At 43.4% G+C, this 11,998-nt stretch overlaps 1 protein-coding gene across 3 annotated transcripts; it reads left to right on the top strand.

Annotated features, from left to right (window-relative positions):
* Positions 1-4,904: 4,904 nt before the first annotated feature.
* LOC133927399 (uncharacterized) lies at positions 4,905-10,104 on the top strand. Of its 3 annotated transcripts, none has more exons than XM_062373859.1 (14): positions 4,905-5,091; positions 5,159-5,246; positions 5,322-5,502; positions 5,861-5,951; positions 6,101-6,136; positions 6,225-6,323; positions 7,011-7,141; positions 7,396-7,444; positions 8,309-8,398; positions 8,474-8,527; positions 8,984-9,049; positions 9,371-9,468; positions 9,554-9,631; positions 9,740-10,104. In XM_062373859.1, the coding sequence occupies exons 1-13, from the start codon at positions 4,978-4,980 to the stop codon at positions 9,621-9,623; spliced, it is 1,167 nt and encodes a 388-aa protein (XP_062229843.1). In that variant the 5' UTR covers positions 4,905-4,977; the 3' UTR covers positions 9,624-9,631; positions 9,740-10,104. The 3 variants fall into 3 exon arrangements, with proteins under 3 accessions (XP_062229843.1, XP_062229842.1, XP_062229841.1); XM_062373858.1 differs by having other exon boundaries at positions 9,554-9,646; XM_062373857.1 differs by having other exon boundaries at positions 9,554-10,104.
* Positions 10,105-11,998: the final 1,894 nt, after the last annotated feature.

Here is an 11,998-nt window from a genome sequence, read left to right as displayed (position 1 = left end):
CCGACAAATGGTGTGGTCACCTTAGGCGTGTCGGAGGTGGGGTTACACCATGTTTTGGTGTAGTTTCAGTGATTTTGTCGAAGTCCTAGCACTTGTGATGGATGGTTGAAGCTGAGCACACAGATTGCAGATGGTCGCATTACAGGCAGGTTACTCTAGTTAAGATACAGTTTGTTTAGAAGGATTGCAATGAATGTGAACTGCAATTATAAGTGCTCGTCAGTTTAAGTAAGCATCCAGTTCATATAAGTGTTGGATTACAATAACAAAGAGGAAAGAACTACGTGAAGGCGTTGGACAAAATGCAAACTCTGTCCCAGCACAAGCATGAGTTCAACTGCTTAAATCAACTCAAAGCTGCCAGCTCAAGCCTCGCAAAAGAAGCATGATGCTATAGAAACCATGGGACATGCAAGCACCTGCAAATTACAGTAACAAAGAACTGAACAATGATAAGCACATCTGTCCATTCTCAACAAGTGAAATTCAATTGCAGTGTTTTTACATTTCACGACATGCAAGAAACCTCTGTGTTGTATGACTTAACAAACACACTGTAAGTATCATGGAACATGAATAATGATTTTTAGTTTAGCCTCAGTCCTTGACAAAGTAACATCAATTGATCTCATTCCTGTGAGCATAAGTAGAGTATGCAGATTGATAGAAACCAAATATGACTGAATATGACATAGTAGCATAATCTCCAACCAGCCGGCTCAAAGCAAAATCGAAGAGGTGGAAACAACAAAAACCAAAAAATGCCAGCCATCACTTTGTGATCGGTTGGGTTTAGGTGACCACAGAAGCAACCAGATGTCGTCGCAAAAGAAGGCAACCAGATAGATAGACATACATGCGTACATGTTGAGATAATAGTTGTTACATGAGAAATCAAAATTCTGCAGATATGTCACAGCAAAAGCCTTCTACATGCTCTTAGCTCACAAGAATATATCATTAGTTCCTATATTGTCATTAACACCACTGGCTGTAATCCACACTCAGTAGCCTCAAAGATAGCCACATATCATCATTTGCAACATGGAGTGCCTCATACCATTTGCAGTTGCTGAAATAATGCATGTGGCATCAGATTTGTGAACCTCATCACTAGCATCATAAAAATTCAGAATAAATGCTACCAAGTTATCTCAATTTCACAGCATCACAGCACAGTTTACAGCATTGGCCCCCAGCACCACCCAGTTCATCATAGTAGTAGCATGTAGATCTAGACCTAATTAGCGCAAAAATTGAATCTAACATGTGTAAATACTACAAGAAAACAACAGATTCACCTTACCTCACAACTCTGTGTGTGTGTGTGTGTGTGTGTGTGTGTGTGTGTGTGAGAGAGAGAGAGAGAGAGAGAGAGAGAGAGAGAGATGCAGGTGCTTGCATATCAACTACCAGCAGTGGAGAGGACGGGCAGCCGCAGCGATGGAGTCCGGCACCTCTGATTTTTACGAGCACGGTGCATCTGGTTTGTACGAGCACCGGCTGACGACCACGGCGCCGCCCTCTCTGGCAGGCGCGGCACGCTCGGCTTCGAGCTGACCGCGGAGGGGAAGCCGGACAAGGCGGCCAAAATATGCACATTATTTTCAGTTATAATTCCAGCACATCTAAGGAAACGATGCATTTTTGCAACAATCACAGCCCCGGGAACTCAGACAGCAAAATGAGTTATCTCACGGCATATGTTCCTCTTTTCCCCTCTTACGAGTTTGTTTTAAGAACCTTCAAAAAAGTGCAGAAAGTTTGTGCAGTTCAACTATAGAAAAAGAGAGTGATCTAGTTTACGAGAAAAATCGAATTATAAAACTAAACAACTGCATGTTTAATTAGAGAAAAATCGGCGAAACCCTACACAGGACAACTGCCTTAGTGGCATACCACCACACACCAACAACGTACAACTATCGAGATCCGTCACAAATCATCGTTGTCAAACTCATCACAACAACGACCAAACAGTTTCTACATCTCATGGCGGCCCTCAGTCTCAACAGTTGACAAAAGATGTTGGCAGCCACCCAAACATGGGGAAGGACCTCCTAGGCGATACCTCTAAGGAGGACACAACGTCAAAGACGTCATCGATGCCTGTCCGAAACATCAGAACTAGGTTTTCACCTGAAAGATAATGTGAGAAACACCACAACGACGCCTCCAAAGAGGGAAATGTGCTCAAAGGCATCGACATCACCGTACCAGCCGAAAACCGGACAAGGCTTTCGCCTAAGGCTCCCACATCCTACCGACCATGACTTCCACTAGCACCACCACGTGTAGCCAATACAAAAGGTGTTGAGTGTTATTGTTGCTAAGCTCGTCGCATTCGACGCAGCAGCACCGACTTCACCACAACACACGATCGCACAGGACCACAACAGTCGCCTCTGCGTTGTGGCACCTCCACAGTGGGACTGCCACCTATACTGCATGGGCCACTAAGCGCACAGGTGTTGCACACCTCTGCCACCACAACTGCCTCGGCGCGCACCACAGGCCGACTCAGCCACGGCCAACAAGAGTAGCATGACCGAGACATACAACCCAGCCATGCGTGGAATCGAGCCGCCATACACCGAAACCCGCAAGAAGAGCAACCGGACGCGTAGATCCGATTGGCGCCCTACCGGATTTGACTGCTCGCACCTGAGCCACTGCACCACGGCCACGCCGGCAGTACTCCACCACCGCTTGCACCCTAGCCACGCTGGCACTGCACCACAGCCACAACGGCCAAGCCGCTGCATCACACCACCAAGTCGCTGCCCCACACCAGTCGAGCCACTGCACCCACGCCACTGCCACCACACCATTCGCCTGAAAAATCCGATGGCACCACGCAGATCCAGAACACCCCCACCATCGGAGTGGTCGTGGCGGCGACCACCCGGATCTGCCTGTCGAAGCGAGCCCCGTTGGAGAACGGGCTGGTGGCCACAAGGTCCGCCACCACGAGAGGAGCAACCCGGATGGGGAAACCCCGCCGCCGTCGTCCTTGCAAGGACGACTGCACGGGCTTCCGGCAGTCGGATCAGGCGGCGGCTAGGCGCGAAGGAGGGCTTCAAGTGTTTCCCTGTGGTTTCGACAATGCAAAAGCAATCTGTTAGTGACATTAGTTGGATAGTGCAGCCGTCTCAGTAATTGGGGTGCTTCAACGCCAGGAACTTGCACTGCTCATTCATCGTCTGAAGCATCTCCTCCTTATCAACCATGCGACATAGCTTCACATTCTCCTCCATCACCTTCTGCACTTGGGCTTCTTTCCGAGCTTTCACCTTCTTCACCTCTGCTTCTTTCTGTGCTTTCACCTCCTGCACTTCGGCTGCTTTCTGAGCTGCCTCGCTCGCAAGCTAGCAATTGGTGGCGAGTAACCTGTTCACAAACACAAGGAACTCAAAACCACATCGATTACAGGTAAAGGGCCGGGTATACATAACAGTATAGTATAAAAGACTTGCCATGCCAATATCTAACATTATCTACCACAACTATTATCACTAGACGGTAAGTAGCGTTGCAGTTAATCAATTGCAAGCAACTGCCCTTTGCAGTTACTGTTGTCTGTTGGAGAGGGATGTCTCTTCAACAGCAACTTGTATCCCTTCGGTCTGTATAAATATACAATGACAGTGCAATGGAAAACATCAAATCATTCTCTATTTTCGATTCCCTTCTGTCCAACTACTTTGATTCCTAACAAGTCGTACGGTAAGGACCAAGTGTGGGGAGCCTATCCATTATATCTACAGATTTATTGATTCGCACGCAACAAGACCAGGACCTTCTTTTTCGGGGTTATGAGTATGATTTCATGAAGCAGCAAGAACTGGCATTTTGGACTAGCTAGATGCAGACCAGTACAAAAGAGGCTGTAAGACTTAAATCATTCAATTCTACATGTATTTTGGTTTACATATTCTTGAATCTTGAGCACTGAATATCCATTACAATTTGGAAAAAAAAAATCATAACACAAACTTCTTAGTGAGAAGTTGGACCAACAAGAATTGGACGTGCCACAGTATAACATTAATCCGATACCATTTTCTGCTGAGTGATCAAGGAGTAACAAAATAATAAATATTTTTTTTAAAAATGTTTGTATAATATAAATAGGGTGAATACATGATTTTTGCATATGATCAATTTTAATCAAAGATTGTACGACGGTTACCCTACTCTCGGAGCACTTGAAGCCCCTATTTCCACGAAGAGATCCTCTGACATAATATTAATAGTGACGTAACCGCTAACACTTAAAGTTTATATGTCAACGACGATGTCACCTGTGATGTTATGTTAGAGGAATCGATTCCCTCACTCTAAGCCTCTTCAATTTATAGGTATGAGAGGGAAATAAGAGGAGTAGGCCAAACAGAAAAAGAAGAAAGAATAGAAAGATAGATTCTCTATTTCGTAGCTCGGGATCCGAAGCAAGTGTCAGCAAAATTCTCACAAAATATCGTCAGAAACTATCAGGAGCGAAGAAAATGATAAATATATGCGAAGAGAAGAAGCGTGATGTGGATGCCATTTAAATGATAGCAATTCATAACTATAGGCCCCGTTTGGTTGCAAGAAACGTTTCAGATTCTCTGGTGATTCTCTAAAATCCCTACCAAACGTATCAAAACGTGAAACGTTTCACCTTGAATCACCTGAAACGTTTCTCATTTTTAATACTACGAGGAGAATCACCTAAAATGGTGTTTCACCCGTTTCTAGAATCACTCAGGTCATTTTTCTTCAAGAATCCGAATCCAGAATCCCTGCCAAACGTTTTCAGAAAATTAAGGGTGATTCACCAGAGAAACGTTTTCAGGGAAAATCTGAAACCGAAACGTTTCTGAGAGAATCTGGAGCCTTGCCAAACGAGCCCTTAAATATCAGGAGTGACCTTTTTCTTCATCTAACAGAGAGGCCTTCGGAAGCCATCGCCACCACACCCGCCGCGGCGTGATGTCTGTGTCCGTCACCGCCGCCGCGCCGGCCTCCACCTCCGGCGCCCCGCTCGCGCCTCTCATCGCCGCGCAGCTCAACTACCTCCTCTCCCACTCCAAGCTCCCCTTCAGGGTATTCCACTCCACCTCCCCTCCTTCCCTCGCCTTTTCGCTCCCCGCCTCACCGTGCTCGCTTGCAGGTGGGGCAGATCTGGTCCGGCTGCCGCGACGGCCGCTACGCCGATCGCTTCACGCTCGGGATCCCCTTCTGCCTCGACTACGTCCACTGTAACGCACCCTCGCTCGCTCTAATGGTTCTAGGGTTCGGGCTTGGGTTTCGTGCTTCTGATTCTTCTACCGCAGGGGATTTCGTGTACAATGCACTGTACCCCAAGGTGGCGCCCGACGTGGTGTTCGGGCCGGAGGACGAGGGGTTCCAGCCGCTGGTCGATTATGTTGAGGCTGGAAATGGTGATAAGAGTTGCTTGGCGCGTTGGGATTGCCGCGACCCCGGGGGACTCCTCGCCCTCGTAGAGGAGCTCCGGTGAGGTTCTTCTTGCTTCTCTGGTTATCTATGCTAATGATGTGATCATCATTACGTGTTTCTGGTTGGAGTTAGTCGTACTAACTGAGGATTGCAAACATGGGAAGATGGTTTAACTTATCTATGCTAGACATGGGAAGATGTGTGTTAGTATTGTTGCTTGCTGTCAGCGTCTGGATTGAATGTGTTCTTTGTGTAATTTTGTTTTTTGAACAATAGGATTTCGGTCCGACTCATGGTTGGCAAAAAAAAAAAAAGATATCATGAGGTGTTCTTGTTGATGCCGGAAGCATATTTACTGGCACTTTTGGTGCTAAACCTTCTTTAAAACAATTGGTTCTGACTTTGTTTCCTGCAGGGAATTGTACATTGCATACCAAAAGAAGCGGGTTGCCGAAGTGGATGATGCAAGACTAACGTTTGAATTGAGCACAGTTCTCTCTAAGGAGGTAATGCACTACCACATTTGCACATTCAGTGGCATTGAGATATTAGATTAATGCACCACATATCTAATTGAGATACTAGAGTGGCTTATTACAAATTGCATTTACTAATTGGTTGAGAAATGACATTTCAAAATTACCACATTGAACAGGGAATCGAAGTCTGCATGGTACCACCCACTGATAGGGTAACTCTACAAATTTCCACAACCTTTTTGTTCTTCTGAAATGATCACATTGAATAGCAGACTGAAGTCTGCATGTTATATTTTGTAGCCAGATGAGGTGAAATTTGCTGTCCCACTTCTGGACTTGGACTTTGCCAAACTGGTGCCAGGATGTCCTTGGAGATTACCTCAAAAGATCCATCTACAGGTTAACCTCTAGATCCACTGCTTCCATGGATGCAAACATGAAAATTTAATAATAGCAGCAGAAATGATTATGATAAATATCATATCAGCAAATTCTCAGCTAGTTATGCGGTTGCCCTGTTGAAACTTGAAATTATAACTAAATTATAGATTGTCAGAAAGGCTACATCTTAATCTGCACCTTCTCCAACCGAGATATATGCATAGTAGAATCGTGAGGATTATCCTACTGTTGTTACTGGCAGATTCAGAACATTCTGGTTGTTGCATATTTTACACTGAACATTCCACTTGTTGCATGTTAGACTGACTATGAGAGCACTGTATCATTAACCACAACTTGCAACAAGCCAACAAATTAAGGGAAACCAAAGGATCAGAAATTTCACACGCAACAATCCCATGGTTGCATTTAGATATTCTCTTCAGACACAAGTCCCTTGCATTGCTGTCGGATTTCAATCATATGTTTAGTTAGAAGTATTTATGTGATTTTTGCATGCAAACAAAATGAGAAACCTCTAGCAGAACTTTCCAATTAGTGGTAGACACATCCTGGTGCACATATATACTGTATTTCGTGTTGGATATCTCTTGTCAGTATTTGTCTTTCTATACTTTGGACAACCCATGGAATATAGGAGATTCTATTGTGTATTTGAAAATATATTGCCTGTTTGTTATGCAGGTCATATTTCCAATCTGCAGAAGAGTAACTTCTGTTCCTTCTGCTCCACGACTCAAACTAATCTCTACAGCAGATTTAAAGTCACTTTTCTCAGTGGAGGATGTGAAGCTCCCTCCATGGTTAAATGGGATGTAAGTCAACTTGCTACACTGCTAGATGAAGATTTTTCTCTCCTTCTGTATTATCTTGTTGCATGTTATACTTTAAACAATAGCACACACATGTTATGTCCTCATCTATTACAGCATTTACAAAAAGAAGCGATGTGACTTTGTCTCTCCTTCTGTATTATCTTGTTGCATATCATACTTTGAAAAATAGCAAACACATGTTATGCCCTCATAACTTTGTAACTGATGTACTCTCCTTCGTTTATCATATGAAGGTGCTTGGCAGAGTATCTTCCTTCCTTAGAAGAAAATCTTAAAATGCAGGTAAGTCTTTGTTTGTGTTTACTGGCAGTTGTTTGATCTTTTCTGGTTATTGCTGATGTTGTTCTTTTGCATCATCATGTAGTTTTCACGTCCATGCCATTCATATTAGGTATGATATGGGAGTTGGGGATTGCATAATGTTTACTGGTTGTCTGGTTCTGTTGCATTAAATCTGTGTCTTCAAGATTTGTTCTGGCAATGTTCTTTTGGAAAATGGGGGAAAACCGCAAAATAAGGAACAGTGAAGCAGGAAAGTGCAGTAGGTCTTATACTATTATTTGGATGATAGCTGTAAGCATGGCTGTATCTGTGTGAGAGCTTTTCCCGTTTTCCACTTCTTGCATTATCAAAGCTTGTTGTTCAAGCATTTATTATTGTCGACGATTAGTAAAGTCGATTATGGAAATACTTATTTAAAGTAGGGTTTCATGTTCATCAATTGTGCTTATTGAAGAGGACACAAGATTTTACATAGGTTCAGGCCTCCTTAGAATAATAGTCCCGTGTCCTGGGCTACCTTGATTAATCTTAGGAAAAGACGATTACAATGATAATGAAGGAACAGCTGGCAACCTACCACAGCTACCCAATATGCTCCTTGCCTCAAGGACATGAAAAAGTCATACGATGATGAACCGGTGGCGACCCTAACCTAATGACGTCCTCCCACTGCTGCTGATTCTCTAAGTCTCTCCTTTAAACTCCTTCCTCTGCCTTATGATGACCACCACTGGCTGACTTGCCACCTAGTTGTTCTGTAGCTGACGGCTGCACATTACTGTGACAACCATGAAACAGGGGATTATCTTTGGCACAATTCTAATGGCATGCATACCTTTTTTTTTTGGGTGAACTATACTGAAGATTGTGGAAGCATCAGCTTCAATTGGTTCCAGAAGACGTTTTATTGAGGCATTGGCTCCTACTTTCGGGCGACCATTAGAGGCTGATCCGGTACTTTTATGACATTGTTTTTCTTACTTAATTTTGCATTTTGCCAAGTTTCCTAATGATACGTCTATGCATCAGACTTTTTGCAGGAGAGCTACAGTTCTTTCTATTTCAGGGATTTTCACATTTCTGGTATGCCACGGAATGACTGAATCTTGAATTTTATCTAGATTTTCCACTCCCTGGTGTTGATCAGGAAAAAGGAAAAAAATGCATTTATTGTTCTGGACGTGTGTTCTCCCTTTGCACATAGCTGTCTGCAAATCTGTGTTACATCTTCATTAATTTTCAAGCACATCAAACCAACCACATTAATGCACAGAGATATCAAAGAAAACAAAACCAAGCATCTGAAAATAAAAGGATCATGCATCCAGGAACGCGTTAATTCTCATGGAACTGCACCGTAATGCTCTATATGGTGTCCTGTCGCCAATTCGCTAATTGGTGAGGATGTATCTCCCATAGTTCTTATACTGAAACAAACAAAAGCAGTAGACTGTGGAGTATGTTTTTCGTACATTTCCTCTCTACTAGACTTGCAAGGTTGAATTAATAAGTGATGAGGAACGCAATGTGATGCTGCAGGTTCACTTTGCCATCCCCCTTCAATTTCCAAAGCAACAACCTGTCCTCACATTGCAGAGTTGTCAGGTAGTTACTTGGCTCCTCATTGCTTATGCTTATTTGTAATTTACATGGTTGAGCAGTGGTCTCGTTCTTTTTTGTTGATATTGCTTCTTTATATAGAATTGGGCGGTAGAGTTAACTTATTATAAAATTAAAAATTGCATAGCGAACAGACACTATTCGTTTTATTGTAGCCAGCATCTGTTTCAGGGTTTACCCTATTCCATGTCACCCTCCTCCGTGGTTTTGTTTGATTGTTGTTCTGAAAGTGACTACAGAAGTAAACATGTAGTTTTGAGTTAGGCACGGCCACTGTGCAATAAGTTTTTCTTTATTCCTCTGCAGCACTGTAAAGCCGATGGGTTACCCATTATGTCACCTCCGATGAATGGCTATCCCTGGAGTCCTAGATGGGATCCAACTGAAATGGTGGAACGGATCTAGTAAGTCTATGGTTGACCCGTAGTGTTTCCATGGCGCACCTTTCAAGAATCTTTTTTTAAGCTCTGCTCCTGCCAAAATTTGCAGCGACTTCGTGACCGACGAGTGCCAGAATTTCAAGAAGGTCTGCAGTGATGCTATCACTCAGCAGAAGTAGTTGCTGAGGTGATTTCTGAAGAAGTTAGTTTTCCTTCTCAGCAACAGGTGCCTCTGTGTCCACTTGTGCACTGCAATCGTTGACTGACCACCGGTGCCCATCTGCTGCTCTATCAGGAACATCTCTGCGCTTCTCTTTGGCAAGTAAGACATGTACACGAAAGCAAAGCGAAGCAGAACATCTCTGCGCTTCTCTTTGGCAAGTAAGACGTGTACACTAAAGCAAAGCGAAGCAGAACATCTCTGCGCTTCTCTTTGGCAAGTAAGACGTGTACACTAAAGCAAAGCGAAGCAGCACTGTTGGTTGATTCCAATTTCCAGCCCTGTAGATCTGTTTATAGTCATGGTGATTGTTTGTGATGAATGCAATCCAGTTTCTTCTTCACCTTGTAGATGTGGATGATGGCTACTGTACATACTATGTAAGTATGCATCTGACAGTGTCAGTGGAAAGTTGGAAACATTTTGCTTTTCCGTGCTTACGATTCGACTCTCTCTCTCTCTCTCTCTCTCTCTCTCTCTCTCTCTCTCTCTCTCTCCAAATGGCACCTTCGATGTTACGCTGTGTGAAACGGAACGGACGGAGCACACAACCGATGCACAGTCTCAGCCGTTCAGCCTTGCGGATCAGACGGCTGGTAGGGATCTAGATGCCACCCTGAACAACCAATCTCTCTCTGGGCACTCAACCCCAGCACTCTCCACAAATACCTCCGCTCCGCCGCCGGCTATCCTCATTCCACCTTCCCTCCATTCTTTATGTTTTCTTCTTCGGAGAGCTCGAATGTTTTATGTCGCTACTACAGTATTATACTAGGTAGTAATCACCGACCTGCGTCTCTGTTTCCCCTCTCTTTTACACACCCACTTACGTGCTTTTTAGTTCTTTTTCGAAACGAACCGGTAGGAGAACTGTCCGTTATATTAATAAGATGAAGTAATGTTTACAAAATCGATAGAAAAAAGAAACAAAAAAAGATTCAACCGGAGCGCCGATCGGATATGATAGAAAGACCTATTCTACCGAAAAGAGACACTTCAAACATCACATTCCTACATATATTCAAATGTTTATCTCCTCTCTGCCCCAAGCCCCAACCATCCTTTTTAGTTCAATTTGCGGCTTCTTTTAGTGCACTCTTGCGGACTTATTATGTGATCCGATCTTGTGTTGATTTGACATGATTTGTTGGTTCTAGTGGGGGAGGGGGGCTGAGGCAAAGCCGTGTTGCTCGTCTTTTATGACTCTGATGCTCTAATTTAGAGCATGTTTGAAGGAGTTTTTATATTAGTTCTCAGAGTGAAATTATATAGAGCTCTTTCAAACAGGCAGCTTACAATTTTTTAGCTCTCAGGTTGATTTTGTAGGAGTGATTATCTGAAATGAACTAGATGTTACGAGCTGAAAAAATCAACTTCTCCATGATTCACTTCTCTCGCAGAATCATTTTCTTTATAAAATTTACACTAGAGAATTACTAGAGAGTCACTTTCTCTAGATAATCGCTTTCTAAAAAATTAGATTAGAAGAGCTCTACCAAATACACCCTTAGTCCCCCTCTGCCTGCCCACCTTGCTAGTCCTGGAGGCTCTAGAATCTGTCTCTCTTTCTTTACTGATATTAGTGGAAATTTTGCTCATTTTTCGAGTTTCTTAGAATTTTACACTGAAATTGAAAATAACTTGAAAAGAAACCCGATGAACAGCAAACACTGAAATAAATGTTGAATTTCTGAATCAATACCTTGATGTCTGAAAGAAATGTTGAATTTCGGGTGCTGGCAGTAGTAAAAACGAGTAAACACCGAACAAGCTAGTGCAGGAGTTGTCATACGGAACGGTGGAGGTTAGATCCTTCTATCTTCCTACCGTCTCTTGTTCAATTGCACTTTAGCTCTAGACTAGAGGCAGAATAACTAGCCCGTAAGGAAGGTTTATCCTTGGCAATACAATGGACGCACCAACCAATAATCCTTGAAACTGATTCAGCTACATGTACTTTTATTATTCCTGACCAATTCTCACAACCGATCAAGGTATGTTGCAATGCAAACGAGCACCTGGCTCACCGGTAAGACATAAAGGCGCGTCTTCACTGGTCCAGGTTCTAACCTCGGGTTTGCATACTATTAAAAAGTCTCCAAAGAAGATCTCAGAGCAAGGGGATGTGGTCCTTAAAAAAAGAAAAAAAAAAGGGTATGTTGCAATAATTCAGAATCGTCTAGATCTCATGGAAAGACTAGGAGAAGTAAGAGTGTTTAAACTGAAGCGGGATCAAATCGTCGACAATGTACTTCTGTAGTGTGGTTGGCAAGTATGCCAAACTGTATCCATAACATGGTGCTTTCCGAGCCTAACACTTTCACAAATTAAGTA

This window comes from Phragmites australis, chromosome 8, assembly GCF_958298935.1.
Source record: "Phragmites australis chromosome 8, lpPhrAust1.1, whole genome shotgun sequence".
NCBI classification, from domain to species: domain Eukaryota; kingdom Viridiplantae; phylum Streptophyta; class Magnoliopsida; order Poales; family Poaceae; genus Phragmites; species Phragmites australis.
Note: the sequence above shows the minus strand (reverse complement) of the source record. Positions and strands in the feature narration are given on the sequence as shown.